The sequence below is a fragment of the Knufia obscura genome (assembly GCF_036327395.1).
Source record: "Knufia obscura strain CCFEE 5817 isolate CBS 148926 chromosome Unknown scaffold_12, whole genome shotgun sequence".
In the NCBI taxonomy this organism is placed as follows: domain Eukaryota; kingdom Fungi; phylum Ascomycota; class Eurotiomycetes; order Chaetothyriales; family Trichomeriaceae; genus Knufia; species Knufia obscura.
Window position 1 is genome coordinate 747,570 of NW_027042698.1, and position 22,500 is coordinate 770,069.

At 51.8% G+C, this 22,500-nt stretch overlaps 9 protein-coding genes across 9 annotated transcripts; 6 read left to right on the forward strand and 3 right to left on the reverse strand.

The window, feature by feature from the left end:
• Positions 1 to 411: 411 nt before the first annotated feature.
• Positions 412 to 2,603, forward strand: PRD1 (metalloendopeptidase; the record flags this gene model as incomplete). Its single annotated transcript, XM_064877456.1, has 2 exons — positions 412 to 2,334; positions 2,388 to 2,603. 2 exons carry the CDS (start codon positions 412 to 414, stop codon positions 2,601 to 2,603), a joined length of 2,139 nt encoding a protein of 712 aa, XP_064726958.1.
• Positions 2,604 to 3,938: 1,335 nt separating this feature from the next.
• PMZ80_009061 (uncharacterized protein) lies at positions 3,939 to 5,379 on the reverse strand (the record flags this gene model as incomplete). The annotated part of the gene is made up of 2 exons (XM_064877457.1): positions 3,939 to 5,300; positions 5,371 to 5,379. The coding sequence occupies 2 exons, from the start codon at positions 5,377 to 5,379 to the stop codon at positions 3,939 to 3,941; spliced, it is 1,371 nt and encodes a 456-aa protein (XP_064726959.1).
• Positions 5,380 to 6,139: 760 nt separating this feature from the next.
• PMZ80_009062 (uncharacterized protein) lies at positions 6,140 to 9,394 on the reverse strand (the record flags this gene model as incomplete). Its single annotated transcript, XM_064877458.1, has 4 exons — positions 6,140 to 8,401; positions 8,598 to 8,945; positions 8,995 to 9,035; positions 9,229 to 9,394. 4 exons carry the CDS (start codon positions 9,392 to 9,394, stop codon positions 6,140 to 6,142), a joined length of 2,817 nt encoding a protein of 938 aa, XP_064726960.1.
• Positions 9,395 to 11,359: 1,965 nt separating this feature from the next.
• On the forward strand, positions 11,360 to 12,949 carry RRP8 (25S rRNA (adenine645-N1)-methyltransferase; the record flags this gene model as incomplete). The annotated part of the gene is made up of 1 exon (XM_064877459.1): positions 11,360 to 12,949. One exon carries the CDS (start codon positions 11,360 to 11,362, stop codon positions 12,947 to 12,949), a length of 1,590 nt encoding a protein of 529 aa, XP_064726961.1.
• An 897-nt stretch (positions 12,950 to 13,846) lies between these two features.
• On the forward strand, positions 13,847 to 14,839 carry PMZ80_009064 (uncharacterized protein; the record flags this gene model as incomplete). Its single annotated transcript, XM_064877460.1, has 1 exon — positions 13,847 to 14,839. One exon carries the CDS (start codon positions 13,847 to 13,849, stop codon positions 14,837 to 14,839), a length of 993 nt encoding a protein of 330 aa, XP_064726962.1.
• Positions 14,840 to 15,323: 484 nt separating this feature from the next.
• Positions 15,324 to 16,187, forward strand: PMZ80_009065 (uncharacterized protein; the record flags this gene model as incomplete). The annotated part of the gene is made up of 1 exon (XM_064877461.1): positions 15,324 to 16,187. One exon carries the CDS (start codon positions 15,324 to 15,326, stop codon positions 16,185 to 16,187), a length of 864 nt encoding a protein of 287 aa, XP_064726963.1.
• Positions 16,188 to 16,593: 406 nt separating this feature from the next.
• PMZ80_009066 (uncharacterized protein) lies at positions 16,594 to 18,441 on the forward strand (the record flags this gene model as incomplete). The annotated part of the gene is made up of 1 exon (XM_064877462.1): positions 16,594 to 18,441. The coding sequence occupies one exon, from the start codon at positions 16,594 to 16,596 to the stop codon at positions 18,439 to 18,441; it is 1,848 nt and encodes a 615-aa protein (XP_064726964.1).
• A 376-nt stretch (positions 18,442 to 18,817) lies between these two features.
• On the reverse strand, positions 18,818 to 19,703 carry PMZ80_009067 (uncharacterized protein; the record flags this gene model as incomplete). Its single annotated transcript, XM_064877463.1, has 2 exons — positions 18,818 to 19,140; positions 19,217 to 19,703. The coding sequence occupies 2 exons, from the start codon at positions 19,701 to 19,703 to the stop codon at positions 18,818 to 18,820; spliced, it is 810 nt and encodes a 269-aa protein (XP_064726965.1).
• A 304-nt stretch (positions 19,704 to 20,007) lies between these two features.
• PMZ80_009068 (uncharacterized protein) lies at positions 20,008 to 21,540 on the forward strand (the record flags this gene model as incomplete). The annotated part of the gene is made up of 1 exon (XM_064877464.1): positions 20,008 to 21,540. The coding sequence occupies one exon, from the start codon at positions 20,008 to 20,010 to the stop codon at positions 21,538 to 21,540; it is 1,533 nt and encodes a 510-aa protein (XP_064726966.1).
• Positions 21,541 to 22,500: the final 960 nt, after the last annotated feature.

Consider the following 22,500-nt stretch of genomic DNA (forward strand, 5'->3'; position numbering starts at 1 on the left):
TTTGGGTAGGCGACGCCTAAAATAGCATATTTCGGGGTATCCGCAGATCCCCATGCGAGATCTGACGCAGGGCAGGCCACTAACCGAAGCTGAACCGCACCCTCGTGAGTCGTTGCTTCCACAAGCATCATCTGATTGCTGTGATGTTTAACCAAGCACAAGACTAATCATACTCTCAACACACTCGCACCTTCCTTCCACAACCATCAACCAGACGGAAGAGTCACGCTGGCGCGCCTAAAGCCGTCATATACATTTCTCTCTCTTATCCTCTTCTTCTCCATAACCCTCTTCATCGTGGCTCCATTCCGCTCAGTACCACGACTCTCGTCCATTGCGAACCAATTCAACTTCAAGCCAACACATCCATCAGGGATCTACTCAAGTCAAAGACCACTCATCACCTCCACCATGGCACCTCACAAGTTTAAGCAGCCTCCACAGGCACCTCCTCTGTTCACAGGCACACCAGAATCCGTGGTCAAGGACACGAAGGAGATGCTGGCCAAGGCCAAGAAAGTGACAGACGATATAGTAGCGAAGACCTCGGAGAAAGATGCCTCGTTCAAAAACGTCCTCCTGCCTATGGCCCACGACGAGAACCTCCAAACACTGTCTGCCCATATCTTGGGCTTCTACCAGTCTGTAAGCACAGATCAGGCACTGCGGGATGCGTCGACAGAAGCAGAGAAGTTGATGGACGAGTACAGTATTGATGCGAGCATGCGTGAGGATGTGTTTAGACTTGTGGACGCTGTCTCGAAGCAAGGCGAGAAGTTGGATGCTGAGTCGCAGAGGTTACTCGAGAAAGAGCACAAGAGCTACATCAGAAACGGACTGAACCTACCGGCCGGGCCAAAGCGGGATAGGTTCAAGGAAATCAAGATGAGATTAAGTCAGCTGAGTATCGAATTCAATAAGAATCTGAATGAGGAGAAAGGTGGTATATGGTTCACAAAGGAGGAACTGGATGGTGTGCCGGATGATGTGGTGGATTTGCTCAAGAAAGAGGACGGAAAGTATTGGCTTACTTTCAAGTATCCTGATCTGTTTCCTACGCTCAAGTACGCGAAGAATACCGAGACACGGAGGAAGGTGTTTGTGGCCAATGAAAACAAGGTCAACCAGAACGTACCGCTGTTCAAAGAAGCAATGCTCTTAAGAGACGAGATGGCAAGATTGCTGGGCTACGAAACATTTGCCGAGTTTGTCATTGAGGACAAGATGATGAAAAGTGCAAAGAAGGTCGATGAGTTCCTGGCTGGCCTCAGAAGTCGACTGGCTGATGGCGGACTCGACGAGATTAAGACATTGAAGGCACTCAAGAGGAAGGATGTTGAGAGCAGAGGGGAGAAGTTCGACGATCGGTACTTCCTGTGGGACCATCGATTTTATGATCGGATGATGCAGGAGCAGGATTACCAGCTCGACCAGAACCTGATATCTGAGTATTTTCCGTTACAAACTACCATCGAGGGCATGCTTAAGATCTTCGAGGAACTGTTTGGCTTGATGTTTGTGGAGGTCACAGGCAAAGATCGAGATAGCATATCTCCCACTGGCAAGGGCGACGATATCGTATGGCACGAGGAGACCCAAGTATTCAGCGTGTGGGATGGCGAAGGTGAAGGCAGCGGCTTCGTTGGCTACCTATACCTCGATCTATTCCCACGACAAGGCAAGTACGGCCACGCCGCCAACTTCAACCTCCAACCAGGTTTCATCACAGAAAACGGTACACGAAGATACCCAGCAACAGCACTAGTCTGCAATTTCTCGAAACCGACAGCCAAGAAACCATCTCTCCTCAAGCACGACGAAGTTACAACTCTCTTCCACGAACTCGGCCATGGCATCCACGATCTTGTGTCGAGAACCACGTATTCTCGCTTCCACGGTACCAGCACAGTTAGAGATTTTGTTGAGGCACCGTCACAAATGCTAGAGAACTGGTGCTGGACGCCATCACAGCTGAAAGCGCTTAGCAAGCACTATTCTACGCTGTCTGATGACTACTACAAGGCGTGGAAGGATTCAAACTCGGCAGCAGACAAGCCGGAAGAGACGCTGCCAGATGATCTCATTGAGAAGCTCCTCAAAACGAAGAACCTCAACGGTGCACTATTCAACTTGAGGCAATTACACTTCGGTACCTTCGATATGACGGTGCATGAGCCAAAGAGCCACGAAGACATTGAGAAGCTACAAATATCAGAGCTATACAACCACCTTAGAAAAGATATCTCCAAGCTCGATGGCCCAGAGGTCCTTGGTGAAGGCGACGGATGGGGTAACGGACAGGCTACGTTTGGCCATCTGATGGGTGGATACCAGGTAAGCATACATTTCTACTCCAGCATTGTGATCACGACTAACACATTCGACAGGCCGGGTACTACGGCTACCTCTCCTCGCAAGTCTACAGCACAGATATGTTCTACAGCGTCTTCAAAGCCGACCCGATGAACCACAAGGAAGGACGGCGGTACAGACACACCGTGCTCGAGAAAGGGGGTAGTCAAGATGAGATGAAGACGCTCGTGGACTTCCTCGGACGAGAACCAAGCAGTAAGGCGTTCTACGAGGATCTGGGATTGGAGTAGATGGGCACTCCGCTGGCATTGTTTGGTATTTAGCTTGCGAAGAGCGGCAGACGTGTATGTATAGCTCATCTCATCCTCGGGCATACACCCACGAAGCTTGGTAGGTAGATTCCACACCAGCATAGGGCTTACCGCAGACTGAGATTCATCTTCACACCGTCTTTCGCTACGTGTTGCCTCCGCACGGTACACCAAGCACCAAGTGCTTATTCCCTTTTGCCACACTAGTATCTCCGGCTTCAGCCTTTGCTTTTACCACAGTGACACTATCCCTACGACCGGCAGGTGCGATGTTCCCCTAGGTCGCACCTACTTGTCTCATGGAAAGACCCTCAGGCAGCCCTAACTATCACGCTGATCTAGAAGCTACGACCTGTAAGTGCTGACCGAGAAAGCACGATCTATAAGGGATAGAAGGAAGGCACAACCCAGAGTAAGGAAGGCGCGATCGGCTGACTACTCACAACGAAGAAAGCACAACCCAGAGAGGGAGACGGAAGGCGCGACTGATAAGGGGTAGAAGGAAGGTACGACCCGCACATTACTGCTAACAAGGCAAGAACGACCCACGATGAAACAAGGGAAGGCGCGAACCAGAACGAGGGAGGCGTGACCTGCAACAGATGACAAGGAAAGCACGATGCACATGCGAGAGAGAGAAGGAAGATTCGACTCGGAGCAAGGAAGGTACGACTTGGAGCAAGGAAGGTGCAACCCTCAAGTAAAACGACTAGGAAGGTGCGACTGGTTCATGAGTGGACGACCAGGAAGCCACGGCCTAGCGTATCAACAAGGAAGGCATGACCCCGAGCAAAGAAGGTACGACCGACAAGTCTGCACAAGGAAGCCACGATCTACATGAGTAACGGAGGGAAGGGACGAGTCGCAAACAAGCCTGCAAGGGCATGGGCTTGAACGTGGAAGGTACGACTTACGAGTACTTTCGTGATCAACGAAGCATGTTCGTCTATGTTGAGAGCGAGGTGTAGTTGTGGAGTTAAGCACGATCCCACTGCGTGAAGAACGAAAGTGTGATAGTGGTAACTTCGTGAAAAACGCACTCACGAGACCATTTGCCGAGTTCGATGGATAGAACATGCCTCAGATGAAGCGGATGTAGACATGTATAATTGCTATGGACAAACGTGACCAGTAGTGGTGTAACCCGGTTGTTGTAATCACTTTACTGATACCGCAGGATAGTGGTGCTGTAGGAATTTATCACAATCATAAACGATACAAAAAGCAAGTAAGTACCCCTTACCCGCATGCTCAACAAGATTACTGTTGATAACGATAGTCAGACGCAGACATCGATACCCACGGCCGTCACTCTCAACCGCCTGGCCTCAGCCCTGGCACAACATCATATTCTCCATAGCCGTGCATCCAGCAACCTCGGAATTGGCTACCCTTGTTCTTGACCATTCGCCAGTACTTCGGGTTCCTGGGACAAAGCGGACTGCTTGGCAAATGCTCCGGAATATTGTAGTCAAGCTGTGCTTCGTATTGTTGTCGTTTGATCTCGAGGAGTGGGGCTTGGCACTTGTTTTTGTGTTGCTCGTGTTTCATTTGTTGGTGCTTAGCTGTGGTGACATCGATATCAGAAGACGCAGCGTCGACGTCTGCCAATTTGGCATCGTAGAAATCTTCTGGATGTGGTGATACTGTCGCCGGGATTCTATTCGAGGATGACCGTGCTAATCTTGAAGTAGGCACCCTGGTGGCGACTTTTATTGGGGGCGGTAGGGTACTCGCTAAGGTTATTCTAATTTCCTGCTCGACTGATGGCTTAGCCTTGATGGTCTCCGACGTAGCAGCTTTCGAGGCATGCGGCGACTGTATCGAAGCGGTGTTATGACTTTCAACCAAGTTAGGAGCGTTGTAATCGAAGAAATGACCTCTTCTCGTGCATTTGTCGTCATCTCTAGGCAGTGGAGGTGTGTGTACACGACGAGCTTCGCTTGGCAAGTAGCTTGTGCCTCCTCTTATGCTGATGTCGATCTTAGCGAACTCTTCTGTCTCTGCACTAGGACTTCGCTTGACTCGGTAGGTAGCTAATTCAGTCGGGCTATTCTGTGGCGTTGATCCCATCTGCATGTTCAAGATGCTTGAGGTTGCGCTAGTCCATTTTGACCCTTTACCGAAGAGGTTGAACGTTGGGGATACCGTCTTTGCGGTATCCTGCCTGGAGTCATTTGGCTCTGAAGAGCTTGTGGTCGAGATAGACTTCAAACGTGTAGTTGTGCCGATCCGACCGAACAACTTTCGAGGCTGATGACCTTCGAGCAGGGATGCCGCACGTTCTAGGGTGACACCAGTGTGATCCATTCTCAACAAAGACTTGTGGCTTTTGCCGTGCGAAGAAGGAGAGTGAGTCCCAGGCTGTATTGATGAAGATGGCAATGACGATGACCTGCTTGTTCTTATCTGCACGACCTTGCGTAAGGCTTGTATTGGTGAAAACAATTTGCGAGTATCGATGGAAGAACGTCGACTTTCTTTCGCAACTGATGTGCTAGAGTCGTTGGTTGTTGCGTTGACGGTCTGATCTGGTGCTTCAAATGGCTTCTCGATGGTGATACGATGGGTACTGGGCAACCGCGGTCTTTCAGGCCTGGGAGGTGGCTTCAGTGGCACAATACCTATGTTCGCTGGCTCGCTGTGTACGGACTTCGTAATGCCGGATGCGCCCGTCTGCACAGAGCTATTGTCTTGTGAAGACGTACGTTTCTCATCGCCGAGTGAGACGCCTGCAGAGCGTGACCGCGTCCATGATGGACGCGAATGATGACTGGGTCTTGGAGCTGGACTGCTTGACCTCTTTTTCTCACCACTATCGTCCGGAGACACTGCACGACGCTGTTGCGAGCCTTCAGTGCTCTTTTTCACTGGAAAAGAAATTGCCGCTGCAGCCCCGACAAGACTTTCACTGCCTGAGTGTTCGGAAGACCTGGTTTTGAACAAACCGAGCCTTGGTAACTCGTCTGATGTAACAGATCTTGGGGTAATGGTCTCTTCAATGAACGATATCTTGACCTTATCTCTGCTCTTGAATCATATGAGTGGCTACCGAGCGGACAGAGTTGAGGTCGTTTAGAGGGTAGTTGGGGACTTCGGCTACGCAGACTCGTTGGCGAGTGACCGCTGCTTGACGATGAGGCTGCGAGGGCCCTTCTCGAGAACTGGAATCATCAGCGGCTGTATACCTGTAAATGCTTTTGCCTATACTTCGTAAGACGACAGACTTGCGTGGAGCCCTTGAGACATCTTCTCGGTAGTCCTCAGCGTTGTCTGTGCTGCTGCAGCAGGACAACTTATCGACACATGCAAAGAACCAGTGAAAATAGATACACCGCATATTTAGCGTTGAGCCTGAGGTGATGTCCTTGCAAACCTAGAGATGCTGCAACTAGGAAGATGCGGGAGGAAGAAGGTGCTGTAGCCCACTTAGGCAAGAGCGAGCATCACGCCTGCTGATCTCAACACGTTTTGCAACCGGCCACAAGTAGTACGAAACCACGGCCGTGCCTGCCTTAGGAGCTGGAGTTGATCTTCATCTGACCCAGCATCTGCTCAATATCGTCAGAAGTAGAGATGACGCCAATCGCCCAATATGCTCTTAGGTCGCTAAAACGGTCGATGAGCCGACGATCGTGACTGTCAAATCTATTCTCATGCTGCTCCTCTGGCGTGACAGCCGCGTCACCAGAGGCCGACAGGACAGCGTCGTATCTTTTCGCGTCGGTTGGACTTCGCCGCTTCAGGGTACGTTCATAACCACCTTGAGCAGTCCAAGCTGTTTCTAAAGCGGAAGCGACCGAGAAGGCACTTTTCCAACCACTGTCTCTGGCTACGTCAAGCAGATTGTCGATTGTCCAAGATCGCTGAGCAGGATCTTGATACTGCACTCCAGCAAACATCAACGGAAATGTCAGTTCTTGCAGGGCCGCGACAAGTGTGGGATTCGTAGAACCTGCTTTTGCTAACTCAGCTTGGCTCTCCAGGAGGCCTGCGTTGATTCTGCCAATCGCTTGTGCGTCTTCATTGGTGAAGGGTGAGTTGACAGCAGCCGACATCATCATAGCAGGTGGGGAAGCAGGGTGGTACCTCCGCAGCAGAATTCTCCCGAAGTGATAGAATGCCCACATGCACGCAATGGTTGGATCTGCGTAGCGTAAAGCTGGAGTGAAAGGAGCATTCGTGCTGAGTGCCGGTGGCTGCCATGCTTCAAACTCATGATTGAGCGACTTTTCCCAAATCTCAAGTCCTTCTGCAATTGCCAGGTATTCGGCTAGGGCATGCTTTGTCTGCATCTCGATACCAACGTCATCTGATTTCCTTGGCTTTGGCATGTCAGACCTGCTGCTTCTGCGTAGCTCGGTGTCCATGATACGAAACTCCGACAGCATAGATGGAGGGATCTTGGGAGAAGGCATCATGCCGTAGAACATTGGAGGGGCCCTTTTCGATCTTGTCTGGTTATTGCTGGTCCTTGGGGCGCGAGCCCTGCCTTCGTTGGCGCTCGGACGGTTTGCAGTATCCGTATGTAACGTCGCATGACCCGGACCAAAACTTCGCTCAGCTGTGGGCCGGCGCTGCGGCATTGCGAAATATTGAGGATCAGGTGTCCAATTCCCACCTGAAGCTGTAATCTTCTGCTGCTTACGAACTCTGTCCTTGGCGCCAAAATCGGCAAGACGGCCTAGCACAAGCAAGAGGTGATCCATTGTTGCGTACACGCTCTCTGCAGACCCAATCTTGCCTCTTGGTGGGAAGTACCTCCACTTATCATAGGACAATAGTAATCGATCTCCACTCAGAGTGCTCTGGAAGACGTCCATCTTGAGATACCAGAACAGTAAATCCATCTTCGTCCTCCATTCCTCGATGCTATCGTCTGTCGGGTTTGTCTGAGCTGCGCTCTGAGCAAAAGGCTGCGCTTGACCAGCATAGTTGATCTCAAGGCCTGTCAACTTCGCAATCAATGCCTCATCGAGATCCCAGTCTTGGTCACGTAGCATGATTTGTGGGAGCCCAGCAGCAGGCGCGTGTTCACATCGATTGTTGTGTTCATTTCTGCCTCGACAATCGGAAAGTTCTGCTTTGAGTGTTGCCCTTAGGTGGCGGACTTCGCGAGCCATTCCACCGAAGTCGTGCTCCATGAGAAATGCCGAGCAGCCTTTCAGATGCATCATCCATTTGGCGTGATCTCCTAACATGACCGAGTAGAATGCTAAAAGCAGACACAGGCTTAGAGTCTCCAGATTGTGCCGCTGTTTGGGTGACATAAGTAACTTATTGAGCTTCTTCGATGCAATCACAAAGTGCTTCAACGGGACGACTTCACTCGTGTGATGGAGGACGGCGAGATGAAGAGCACTTACAGCCATGAGACCATGGAGCAGGCCGCGGCTGGACAGTGCCAAGTGTGGAAGTTTCTCGCCAAACGTAGAAGATCCGTCATGTGCCAGTGGCCGCTCGAAGATCGAAATGCAGGGCCGCAAGATGTTGCAGAAATGCCGCAGAAGGTACGCCATTCTCTCGTCAAGTATGAGGCTGCGAGGACTCTGAAAGCTCACGAGGGCATCTCGTGTATCGAAATCGTCGTCATCACTCTCGACATCCCAAGGATCGTCAGGATCTTCTGGTTCGCCTGGAGCATAGTAGCGAGATCGCGTCGATGCTGTTAGATACTCCACAGGGCCTGTATGATTTGCAGAGTCGAGCGTGATAGGTAGTAACGCCTGTGAAGTGGCTGCACTAGCTATGCACAACCTCTCTTCCCTAGATGAGAACTTTCTTAAGTCAGTACGAGTGGCAAAATGGTCTTGATGTAGGTTTACTAATCTTGCTGACCTGGACGAGACTTGATTGTGCGGACGAAGGTATCTATGCTATGAGGCTGGGGTGGGGCCTACCAGGATATGGTGAATATGCAGTTGCATGCATTCCGTAGGCGTAAGGCTGCGAGACTGGCATTGATGCACTTACCCACGAGCCCTGACCAGGTGACCAACGAGCAGTGTCATCAAAGATATACTCGCTCTGATACGGCCATTCGTGTTCAGCATGCGCAATGTTATACGTCGTTGGAGGCGCAACACCTAAAGTGTTTTGTTGTTGAGCCTCAGAAAAGGCTGAAGATATGCCACCTTGGCTATGCTGCAGAGAAGAGGGCGGGGTTTGAGCGTGCATACCAGGAGAAACGCCAGATGGCGTCTGGTATTGATAGAAAGGGTGTTCCATTGGGAGGTTCTGAGGCACTTGATGTGGTCGTTGTATTGTTGTAGGCTGGTAACCTGCACATTGTCGGCGGCTCTTTTCGCAATTGCGGCATGTCTTGTTCAATGTCAGTTCACGCACAACACAGTTGCATGAAGTCACGTACTGGCTTTGTCTCATCGCACTTCACTCTCCTCTGTCGACATGCTAGGTCCTGTCAGCTTCGAAATCGACATGAATGGCGTTGACGGTCTGGTAAGATATCACCAGCAAGCTTCACAGCGGACAAGAATCCGAATTCCACTTCTTAAAGATAAATGGAAAGGGTGGAGGCCTGAGTAGATACCGGACCAACCACGGATAAGGTTGCTGCGAGCACGGAAACAAACGAAAAACTTACTCAAACATCCAGTTTTCGTACGCCGACGAGTACTTGCCACCTTCTTCTTCTTGGAAGGCTGCTTCGGACTGCCCGAGTCTGCTTTGTCTTCCATGAGACCGTTCTGAAGTTCTTCCTTGAGCCCCATCTCTGCGAGGTTGTGCTCGACCTTGACCTTCTTCGCCATATTTGAGATGATGCTGTGGCTTGACAGGGGTTGCAGCTAAGCTTGCTGGGTATGTCACTGATGCTATAACTCTGTCAGTTGGATGCCGTAAGCTTCAACCCGAGTCCGCAACAAGCTCGCATGTACTTACTAGCCAGTCTTGTTGCGTGTACTCCAACTGCACAACCGCAAAGATGTCGAACAGATTGAAGAGATGTGTTAAGCCGGAACTGGTTTCAGGCCTACTTAGATCTTCAACGGTCGTGCTATGATAGGGTCCAGCAGTTCGGTCAGGTGCAGTGCTTGCCAAAAGTGGTACAATGTGGGACGTTTGAACGTTCGAATAGGGTATCGACTAGGCAAAATGCTCGTTAGCTGAAGCTGAAAGAAGCAAGAACAAGGGTGCAGACCTGGCATGTGCCGGTACAGTACTGTAGTCCAACCTGCACGGTAGATCGTAGATGGACCCGACGTGCTTCAACGAGGCAGGCTAAGCACATTTGACTTCAGCCCAAATGGCAAATGATATGGCATCAGACAGCGTCGGCGTTGAGACAACAGAGTCTAGGCAACTGTAGGTGGTATTACCATTCGTGGCTAAGACCCAGCAACGATCTGTACCCCACGCGTCTGAACCACAGATGGCCACGCTTTGTGTGAGGTGTCAAAGCTTGTGTCGGAGGATTTGCTTCGTATTCTCGAACTGTTGCGAGCGGCTGAGACCTTGCCAACATATATTGACTTGAGTAATAACAGGTTGTGATCTGGGAGTTGGGAGAGTTTGACAGCGACCATCATCAGGACCAACTATGGTGGCCGATGATGTGGCAGTGATAGGAGCGAGGCCAGGGCGGAAGGATTTGGACAGGACGCTAACGAACGTCGATCTTTAGCATGAGCAGGGACAAGTAATGGTTTCGGCAGGAAGAGGTGGAGGTAAACCGATGGGCTGAAGAGCCCGTGCACACCAGCTGATCCAGAGCACTGGATGTGGTTCGGGTTCATGATGTCGAAAAGCGGAATTTGCCTTGCGTGTACCTGTTTCGGAGCTCAGTATCGAATAAGGCGGACTTGAGTTTGGAGCTTGGCCAGGCACTGTGTCCATCTGAAAGTGTCAACCAGACACCTGGGCTGGCTGAAAAGTGCTGTACAACATAGCACATGGCATACTAGTCATCAAAGCTCCAGCCATGGTCACGCTCAACGAAAGCTCACAGTACCAAACCTGGTACAGACCAGGGTACACCATAGCTCAGACTCGTGCTGTAGGAGCAGAACTACATGAGTAGTGACGACGGGCGCGGAGACTTGTCCCAATAGATGGTGACTTGGCTGGTCGAAGAGCAGCGTAGAGAATGGTCGCGCAGTCATGCCACTGTGGGACGAGGTGCTGCAGTGGTTCCTGTGTTACTTTCAGCACCATTTTCTCAATGAGGCATGCGTATCAAGGAGACGGCTGCATGGAGCCGTGGGTAGTGAGTTGGCTCCGCTGGTTCATAGAGAGGAGGAAACTCATAGCTTGACGCTTGTCGTGGGAGGGAATAGGCCAGCCAATTTACTCCCAGTCCCCGCCAACATTGCGTGACAGCCAATCGCATTTTGCAGGAGGAGTCGGTTTAGTCCCTGACTGGGCTCCAGCTCTCTGAGCGCTAGGAAGACTGCAGGCGCTCCAAACAATTTTCGAACATCAGGCGGCTCTTTCACTACTATCAAACTTCGTGCACAGCATTCAATTATCCGTTCAGCGTCTCTTGCCAGGACGAACGCGAAGGACCTGTTCATATTCTGATTCCGGTAAAGCTCGCGACACGTGGTAGGCTGCGAAGCCAATAGCGGGATCCTATCAATCTCGTATATGCAAACGTCTATTCAGCCATCGTCACTGCACTGCGTCACAGCTTGTTGGGGTCTCACTTTGCGACTGGGATCTACGATCTAAAAGCCACCACAGCTGGCAAGTTCCGTACTGACATAGCGTTGCTAAACATGTTCGCTGTACCTGGTTGGAATATCGCTGCGAAGTCTCTGGTGCAGGAGCAATCTAAACCGGTGAAGGAGAGGTCGAAGGGGACTGCGACAAGTCCTCCAGCACACCTCGATTCGACTGCGGTTTCCTCAAAGAAACGTAAGCGAGACCAAGGCACCAAGAGGCAGGGTCCAGACGCAACAAGCAAGCCTCGCATTCAATCAAGCAATGAAACGGCTACACTACCTTCAAACAAGAAACCCAAGACTCAGCAACACGACCCTCAATCACAGCCAAAGCAGCACGGAAAGAGGAGCAATCAAAATGGCTCCCGGAAAACCACAAAAACAGGTGCCAACGCAGAACCGGTGGGACAGAAGGGTGCCAGGTCAACCACTGATGCGGACGTATCACAACATCAACCACAAAAAGGAAAGAAGAGAAAGAGTGCTAAAAGCACGAATGATAGCGCAGAATCCAGCAAAAATGCTGAAGCTACGAACGACGCAGCTGAAAACGCTGAGCAGCCATCCTTGCCACCAATCCCGCCGGCCCCAACAAACCTGACTGCTCTTCAAGCAAAAATGCGGGCAAAGCTGACTTCAGCTCGCTTCCGCCATCTCAACGAAACCCTCTACACGACATCCTCATCCGATGCTTTGAACCTCTTCACCAATTCGCCCGATCTTTTCGCCGAGTATCATGCAGGCTTTTCGCAGCAAGTCAAAGATTCCTGGCCACGAAACCCAGTCGACGTTTACATAAAAACTCTCAAGTCGCGTGGCAGTCTAGCTTCACCGGTCAACGCTTCTGCAGCCCTACCACCATTGCCACGCCGAAAACCAGGGTTATGCACCATTGCTGACATGGGATGTGGTGATGCACCACTGGCTCGGGGTCTGCAGAGCGTAATCAGAAAATTGAACCTAAAACTCCACAATTTCGACCTGCACGCTCCAAATAGTCTGGTTACCAAAGCGGACATTTCAGCCCTACCGTTAAGGGACGGTGAGGTTGACATTGCCATTTTCTGCCTGTCACTGATGGGTACTAACTGGCTGACATTTGTTGAAGAGGCTTGGCGTGTCCTGCGCGGCGACGGAAAGGGCGAAATTTGGGTTGCCGAAGTGAAGTCCAGATTTGGTCGGCTGTCTGCAAGAAAAGGTGCCGGGAAGGTCGTTGAGAACAGTGTCGGCAACCGGAGAAAGCCACAAGCTGGCAAGATGAACCGACCCGAAGATGACGATCATGAACGGAATCCTGCTTCGGTGGAAGATGAGCGTGAAGCTGAGGCCCCTGGAGCAGACGATGACACGGACTTGCAACCGTTCATTGACAGCTTTCAGCGGAGGGGACTTATACTGAAGGAGGGCACGATCGACAAGTCTAACAAGATGTTCGTAAGTATGATCTTCACGAAGGTTGGGGTACCACGAGCTGGAAAGTGGAAGGGCATGAAGTGGACCGGCAAGGAATACCAGCGAATGGAAGACAGGCGAAGTGGCCCGCAGAAGCACTATCAGGGCAGCCAAAGATCCTTCCATGATTACGAGATTGACGAGAAGGAAGAAAGCAAGATACTGAAGCCATGCGTGTACAAATTGAGGTAGGTCTCCTTTACTAGACTACGATTGGCACGATATTTCGACTGAATTGAGGGGTGATCGACGCTTGGGACGCGAAACTCAACATCGAAAATCCTGCTTCAACAATGCTAGCTACGAGGTGAGTCTCCTAATACCAGCCTCCACCTACACATAAGTACGTCGCAAGTCCATCGGCCTGGTTGTGCTGCATTACTCTCACGTCGACCTGCTCATCGGCCCTATGAGGTGCCTCAGCTGTGCCTCTGCCTCAGGCTTGCACTGTTCCGCCATCGCGATGCACATGCAGATCTGACTGCACTATCGCACGCGCCCAGGATACGGCCCCTTACGTCGCCAACGCCTGTGTCCATATCATTTCGTGCCCGCGGCATATAGACCCAAGTCCTATGCCTTGGCCGCCCAGCAGTGCAACATACACAGCCATGTGAGTAGGCACGTGCAATCATCCATCTGACAGAGCCTCCAGTAAGAACATGGATCATTCTTGCAAGCAGTCCACCACGATCAGAGAGAAGACCTTCATAAAGGTATTCGTGCCTGCCCTATCAAGTCTCTGCTTCGTAAGCGGATGGCGTGAGTCGTAGGCGGCACCGCAAGGTGTGCCAACACGTTTCTTGCAGTGACTCCGAGCGAGATAGTAACGGAGTGCCCCTGCCATCGGATTTGGCACAATCCCAGTATTTTCGTGCCACTAGGTCTGAAATGGCTTAGTGCTAGTCCGGCATGCCACTTCGTTCACCCGAAGCTCGATGCACAAATCATCCATGCACCCCCTCTCTACACCTACGCCTAAACTTGGTCTAAAAGTACTGAGTACAAGCAGCTATCAAATTCAGTAAGACGCAACACTTTCTCGAGAGCCGTCCTTGGGCCAAGGTAAGACTACCCACAGAGCACCTCATGTCACCGCGAATACTGCTCTTCGGCACTGGTGCGGTCGGTGCAGGGTACCTCTGCCTCCTATCGCGCAAAGTCGAAGCCGAGAACATAGTCGCAGTATGTCGGTCCAACTATGATGCAGCCTCACAGCATGGGTTCAGGATGAATTCGACTGTGTGGGGTGACCTTGCTTGCAAACCAGCCGTTGTCCGCTCTGTCGACGAAGTGGCTGCTCTCGAACCCTCGAAGCCCTTCGACTATGTGATTGTTGCGTCTAAAGCGATACCTTCTTCGCCCTCTACAGCCCAATTGATTCGGCCCGCCATATCAAGAGACACTTCTATCGTTCTTTTCCAGAATGGCATCGCCATAGAAGACGAATATGCCAGGCTGTACCCGGAGAACCCTCTCCTGTCTACGGTTGTGTATTTCCCAGCAACTCAGATTTCTCCGGCCATCATCAAGCATTCCGAGCTTGAAACATTGCTTATTGGCACTTACCCTGCGGAAGCCCCATCTAGTCACAAGGAAGCAGCAAGGTCATTCGTCCAGCTTGTCACCGATTGCCACGCAACAGCGAAGTTTCACGATGACGTTCAGCCGCATCGGTGGGCAAAACTCCTTATAAACGCCTCTTTGAACCCTCTATGTGCCCTTTCAAGGTCTAGAGATTTACAGTTCCTGCGGTCAGGAGAGGAAGCGGAGGAACTCATGAGAGATCTGATGGCTGAAATCGTGGCCGTTGCTCAGGCTTGCGGTTATCACAATCTGGATCAGGACTCAGTCGATAACGGCATTGAGAGGGTGAGGAATCGGAAGCCGCCAGGCGTAGAGCCGTCGATGATGAGTGATGCGCTGGCTGGGCGGAACATGGAAGTTGAGGCGATAGTAGGGAATTTATTGGGACTGGCAAAGGAGAAGGGAGTGAGCGTGCCTGTTTTGCGCACGACGTATGCATTCTTGAAGGCTTTAGATAGCAGTTTTACGCGACAGCGTCAAGAGAAGGCTGTGTAGTTAGGACCTCCGAAGCCTTTCATTGGACACTTCGATCGTGAACGAGCCATGCTCTTTCCGGTAATCCCGGGTCGCCCGGCGCTGACCAGAGGCACTCCTTTTTGGGCTTAGCCCTGTCATAGGCACCGGGGTTTAGCTTTGCCTCCGATAGCAACGCCGCTGGCTTGCGTTGTTCTTCGTCCGAATCGTCGACATGATCCGAAACCAGCATCTTTGTAGCTCAAGGAAAGTCGCGAGTACGAGCTAGCACACGCCTTGGGAACAGGCAGACAGCAATATGAGCTCTGAGTATATCTTCAGCAGGTAGGTCGACTTCGCTTGCTCCCAGAACATCTCCTCCACCTTGCTGTTCTTCGATTTAAGGCAACCTACTCTGCCTATTGCAATACAGCTGCTCGTTTTGGCATTGCAAACTCGGTCCGGATCTTGTGAAAGGACCACTGACACCAGCTCTACGAAAACTCCTACGAGGACCACAAGTGCCATGCACCTCATACTCACCGGCGCGACCGGCATGGTCGGCACAGCAGTCCTGCACCACATCCTGTCCCTCCCCGCAACTTCGCCGATCGCACAGAAGATAAATAGAGTATCTATCATAAGCAGACGACCAGAAGTTCCCCTCCTGCAACATCCCGATCGACCGAAGCAAAACACGTTCACGCAAGTCCAGGTGCTACACCATACAGACTTCAAAGACTTCGAGAAAGATGGCCTACTGGCCAAACTGAAAGGGGAAGAACAAGATCAGAAGATCGCAGTCATTTGGGCGCTTGGTGTGTCCCAAACACTTACGTCCTCAGAGGAGCAATACGATGAGATAACACGGATCTACCCACTCGAAGCTGCGAAGGCGTTCTCGCAGACGCTGGAGCCGAAACAGCTGAACTTCGTCTACGTCTCGGGAGAAGGCGCCACTCCATCGCCTGGCTTCATGACCCCGTTGTTCGGCCGCGTCAAAGGACGAACTGAGACCGAGTTGATCGAGCTCATGGACACTCAGCCGTATAGTAAGAATCTGAAGGTGTTCAATGTGAGGCCTGGCGGAGTTGATGCTGGAGCTGAAGCAGACCAGAAGATTGTGAATGAGCTTACGCATGCGAACGATGGAGGAACAGGAGGAACTACAAGGAACACATTGGGGATGCGGGCGATGGAGAAGCTGCTCTTGCCTGTGTTTCGGAGCGGTGTTTACAAAGCTATGCACAGTCCGACAGCAGAGATGGCTAGAGTTATGGTAGAACTGGCTGTGGGCGATGGTGAACCAGTCAATGTCAGGGGCGCCGAGGCAGGCGGCAGGACGCTCCGGAATGTTGCCTTGAGACGGCTAGGCGGGAGCGTTAAATAATATTGTAAGCTATAGTTCTCTGTAATACAACGCGTCGAGCATCTCCTTCCCCAATACTAAGCTTTGAAACAAATGGATCTCTCCTCCCTGCAATCAGATCAGGCAACCAGGCATGAACGCGGCTCTCGTCCGCCGAGGAGGGCACCATAAAGTTCTCCGCACCTGTCATGCTCAGGCTGGAGAAAGTTAGTTGAGTCAACTTTGCAACGCTTCCACTCTCAGTGGTTCCTGCCCCGACGTGCCTGACCACTCAGCATTGTCAAGCAGCGATTTTGTGCTTGCTCTGGCATTGTACTGAGGAGGTACAACCCACAGCGAACATATCGATACATTTGCTCGCTCGTTTGGACTTGATGACATTGCGACAGGCCTCATTATTACTCCTCCTCCGTCACTTACTATCCCCATGGCTGACCCCTCCACCAATCCTGCAGTGAAGTCGAAACATGCTCGAAAATCGACTCTTGTGATACCTGCCCTACCATTGGGCTTCCCTGAGAAGAGAATCAAGACTTTCTCGCAGCCCGCTGCACAGGACACAGATCTTCAGGCCCCCACCTCTACCTACAACGAAGCCGAACAAGCCTCCACAGCTGTGCCATCCGACCAGACTACTTCGAGTGTACCAACTCCCGCGACACAAGAAGCTACCGATGCCACATCGAGTTCCCCCGTCTATGAGTCAAATCTAACTGACGCATCTGTCGAGGCGCAGGATCCTCAAGTGGAGGCAACAAGAGAGAATGGACATGTTCCTGACCAGGAGCATCAGGATCCCGTAGAGACAACCACGCTAAGCAATGGTCAAGCAAATGGAATAGCACCAGATGAGCCCTTGATTGCTGTAGAAGAGACCAAGGCCGCTCCGCTAGCAGATGCCGCTGCACACGACACCACCGACACAGAGACTGCAACAGTTATTGGCAGCAGAAAAGTTCGACTCGCAGAAGATGATACACAATCATCCGAGCAGGAGGGCTCTGAAGAGCAGCATAGCAGTGCTACTGGGTTGACCGACTATGCCGGGTCTGTAGCAGAGTCCAATCTCGAGACTGTGGTCGATGAAACTCAGCCGCCACGAAGAACATCGGGCTTGCCTCATCGAAAGTCAGAGGTTGCCCCGGAGGTTCTCACTAACGGATTTGCACATCATCCAGCGCACGACAACCATGTCTCGCATACTGTCAACGGCTCAATCTCTTCGCAGCCGCCCATCCAACCAGAACCGCCTGTTCTGTTCAGCATGCAAGACCACCTTCTATTCCTCGCCAGCAGCAAGAACTTCTCCGACACAGTCATCCAGGTTAACCAGGTTGAGAATCTGTATCAGCCATCCCAACATTACGCTCATTCTTTGATCTTGTACCGAAGCGAATTCATGGCGAAGTTGATTCCAGATCCAGATCCAGCAACCCAAGTAAGAGTGATAAACCTTCACCCAGCCAGAAACATCTTGCCGCACGCTTTCGAAGCTGCACTAAGATTCTTCTATTCAGACCAAGTCCTCACAGCCCAGGGTCTCGTCCCCCACATCAATTATCAGGAAAAGCAGGCCAAAGCGCAAACACTGGAGTATCTCATGTCCTACTGGATAGCTGGTGTAGAGCTTGGCTTGGCCCCAATCAAAGCCAGATCGTTTGAGATGGTCAAAGAACTGATTGATTGGGACCTGGCGGAGCTGATCGCGAAGGAAGCCCAAGATCTCCGCGCAAGAGCAGTTGTGCTGACAGATAGCTACATTCAGGATGAGGTTAGAGACGTCGCCAGATTGCTTTCACATATGGTCTCGCAACTCATCACAGAACGTGTCAAGCTTGGCGACTTCGTACTAGATGTCAATTCGCAGACCACCATACTGCCTACTCGATTCGCTCCATTAGAGTTCAACCGATCCAATAACCCGGCCCTGTCAGGCATGGTGTTTGGCTCGCTACAATCGAGTACGACTTCTGCACCATCAACCACTTCTTCAGCATCGGCCCTGATGCTCAACATGGACTTTGCAGATCTGTCGCTGCTCGCCGCAAACCTCGCTGCCATCGGTCCAGGATATACAGCGAGTATTCTCCGCGATGTCGTACAGCAAAGAGAAGAGCGCCGAGCACATGTCATCTCAAACAAGTCCATACCGAACAAACAACGCCTTAGTGATTCAGAGAAATGGGATGCTGCAGGGTGGAAGGAATATATCGACGAACATGGACAGCTAAAGCGTGAGCGAGTTGGCTATTTGCTTCCGACTAGAAGTCGTTGAATCTGCCACCTTACATGCTTGAGCTTGGGGAGTTCTGGTCACGAAGTAAGCGGGTCTGCTGCGGCTGCACAAAATACAGGAGTTCCGGTAGCAATTCCGCGGTTGGAAGCGGACACTCATTCGAAAAGTGAGCGTTTGGGCGTCTTATCTGTAGCAAAGTACCATCGGAGCATGGCGCATATGGGTTAGAGAGCCTGGAATGGCAGGCTGGGTGTGAGGCCGATCGCAGGCCCTTCGAGATGAAGAAACGAGCACAATGAGCGATACAAACCTAGATACCCAAGGCACGAAAATCAACGGTTGAGACTCTTACGAAGACATGCGGCGCTTCTAACCTCTTTGCGTGACTCTTCATCTGCGATGCATGTAGTGTTCGTTAGCTATTCAATCCGCCCTGCCTTGATATACTCCCTCTGCCACCTGCGCCTCCTCTTCCTATTCTTCCTCCGCTGTCCGCACCACCACCGAATCCCTGAGTCGCCCTTCCATTCGGGCCAGGCAGTTCATCATCGATCGCACTTGCACCGGCCGATATGGGTGTATACCGCCCCACCACATCCGTCACCCCACTCTTCACAATGAATGGCTTGACCAGTGCCCAGCCTAGCAGTGACGCAGTCGCAAGAATAAATACTGTTACGATCGTGCGGTCTTTCAGGGAGTCTCGCTCTGCACGCTTCGTCAGTACCACATCCACGTCTACGTGCGAAAGCAAAGCAGGGCAGTATACGCAGCCGGAGCTGAGAAGGGGAAGGTAGAGGAGAGTGCGACATACGAAAACACTGCGCAAAAACATCCTCCTCCTTCGCGTTCTTGCAGATGGGTAGGTTGTAGTCTAGACAGAAGGCGCGGTTGCAGTCGTTGCAGGTTAGGGAGTGGTGCTTTGCGTCGCGTTGGTTCGAGCTTTCTTGATTGTCGGCGCGTTGGAGGAGGGCGTGTGGTGTGGTCGATGGGGAGGTGGAAGGGGGACTGTTGAGGGGGATTATGGTGCTGTTTTGGAAGCAGATGCATTTGCAGTAGGAGGTTGGTTGTTTTAGGGCGTGGGTTGGTGTGGACAGCAGGAGGAGCAGGGTGATGGTGAGGATGGTGGTGAGGAGGGTTGAGAGGGGAGGGCGCATGGTGGTGTTGTTGGCGACCAGCGCCTTGATGTGCGCGGTGTATCGAGTGTTGAAGTGGGCCGTAAGTGGTTGTTCCCGTTGGATTGTAGGAAATAATGGAAGTCGTAGACTGAAGGTCTGGGTAAACGTCGGTGGAATAGGCATGTGCTCTAGCGTTTCAGGCGCGGTTTACCCCAGATCCGGGCGTGCCTCGGCATCGTTTAGCTTGGATCAATATAAGCAGGGGCAGGGTGAGCAGCGGTATTCGCAAATTCTGAACACGGAGTAGCCATCTTCAATTCACTGGATCGTCACAAAGTCCACTGGAGTCACCTCCGGCATACAGAGCATGCTGTTCTAGGTGCGCGTCGTGGACAGTGCATTGCTCTCAGGAAGGAGGATATGAGCGCGACAGCCTGACGTTTAGGAAACCACAAGCCGACTCAATCGTTGCTGGCAACTGTCCGCGATGTCGCAATTTACGCCTAGACAGCTTCTGCTGAGCCATCGGGAGTATGAGGCACTACGCGCAGCAATCAACGACAGTATTACAGACGACCCAAGATTCGTCCATCTGTCACCAGTCGAGAAAGCCAAGAAACAACCACTTCGAGAGAAACAATGGGCAGCAGATATACGAGCAGCAACGCGAATCTATCTGGGAGTGAACTATAGTTTGAAAGGAGTCCAAGCACTGCTGGCGCAGCTGTCAGCTCGGAGGTCGCCAGCTGGAGCCAAGCCCAGGAAGTCCTTGATAGCTAGCCCACAGCGCTTCGCGCTATCGCTTGCAATGCTGTTGGCTCTGCACCGGTTCCTGTACAGGGTGATCTCTGGGATAAGGCGAGACTTACTCAGCGAGAACGTCAGGAAGATTCGAGAACGGTGGCCGAGGATGTACGATCTGCTCACCTGGAAGCTCACGCCCGCTGTTGGCGCCAGTTTGTCTGGTCTTGCTCTGGGTATATGTCCCAAGGATCAGCTTCGCGTTACCATCGTCATCTATGTGCTCGTCAGAGCAGGAGAGTTGGTGTGGAAAGGCGCTGAAGCAGCGGGATATCTGAAGAAGAAGCCAAAGTGGTTTGGGAGCTGGATGCTGTTTGCGCTGGCTCATGGACAAATGTTCCACACTCTCGTGGTTGACCCAGACTGTGCTCCCGAAGTGTACGGGAGCTTCATTCTGAACAATACACCTGAGTACCTTCAACCGAGACCCGAAGGACTTGCCAAAGCAGTGACCTGGCCGACTAGAAGGGAGGCAGTTGATAGCTTGGCACAAATGGCGAGACTGAGATGGCCTCCGCATGTCTCACCAATACTACGACCGAAAGACTTGACCACACTACCACCCAGCATCAACTCAGTGATCAATCCAATTACATCCAGAGCTCATCCTGCGATCCAGCACCTATCATGCGCGCTACTACACCCCTCAGAGACATCGTGCTTCACTCCCTTCCTGCGCCAAATCCTACTATCGTTCAAGTCTATCGCCAAGTTCTTCACGCTGTACTACGGTGCATTCTCGATCCTACGGATCCGCGCCGCTCTCAAGCAGCCCATCGCATTCATAGCACGACTCATGCAGACTATTCTCAAGGTCACAACAGTCTTGGTTGGCTCGTTCGCAGGCGCATGGGGCTCAATCTGCTTCTTCAACAATTTCCTTCCGAAATCTGTGATTCCGCAATCCCGCTTCTTCCTGGGTGGTGCAATTGGTGGGTGTATGGCAACTATCGATCGAAGCCCAACGGCTCATGAAAACGCGATGTACGCGACTAGACTCAGCATTGACTCCTTGTGGAAAGTCGGTGTTAAGCATAGGTGGTGGAAGGAAGTAAAAGGTGGGGATGTATATATTTTTGTGACGGCATTGGCGGCGTTGAATATGCTGTATGATGCGCAGAGGGCGACTATGGGCCCAGAGAGAACGATGATGGCGGTGAGGTTGTTGAGGGGTGATATTGAGGTGGGGTTGAAGGATAAGACTGAGGCGGAATTTTAGGAGAGCCTGATGCGTAAGGATACTATCGTGGGCTGGAAGGCTTCAGCTGACAAGAGAACAACCGGTCTGTCACACAAGCGAGTACGGTCAGGGTTTGGTGACACCCTCTAACCTCGTCGAAGGGCAGCCTGGAGGGTGGTCTCCGCATTTGACAGACGCGAAGAAAGGATTGACGTCGCTGGTGATGTAGTAGGATCTACGGTGCTTCAAATGCCCTGATTGTCACAACTGCAGGTCTGCCGACGCCGGAGCTCGGAAAGTGGGCTGTCTTCTGTTCCGGGGTCAAGGATGGCTTTTCGCTCTTCATCCCCATCCCCGTCCTCCTCCTCAGACGTCCTTGTATGCTCGTGACGTCCTACTTTTGAGCACGGCAAGCCACAGACACATTACTCAGCATTTTCAGAATCACTGTGTATCAGCGGCGAATGCCTTCAAGCAACGTCAGGGTCTGGGCGGCGTGAGCAGTCACTGCAGGTGCACAGCAGTCCGGTCTAGAAGGCTTGTGCCTTGCAGATGTTGGAGTTCAGAAAAGCAGATGAGTTGTGGAAACTGGGAGACACTTCTTTAGGCGGGGTAATAGCGGCAACTTAGCGCAGAGAGCAAGAGCAAGTGGATTTCGCGAGAGGAGTGCTCGGATTGATTTATTCTCTCTCCCACCAATTGATATCCTGCTTCGGCGATTTCTTTTCAGTCCCGAAGCACCATTTCCAAGCTTGAGAAGTGATACTAGAACATTTTTGGAAAGGCGTCTCATGCCTGGTGCGTGCATTTGATGTCGCAGTTGCAGATGCCGTGAATGCCCAGATTTTACAGCACAGCGTCAGATGAGAGACTTCTTCCACCGCCACGAATTTCTATCTACAACGTCTACACACTCTTCTGTCCTGCCATCTATATCAAGGACTATTTCACAAGCCACTGCAACACACTGTTTCGCACATCATCGTCGAAATCCTACTC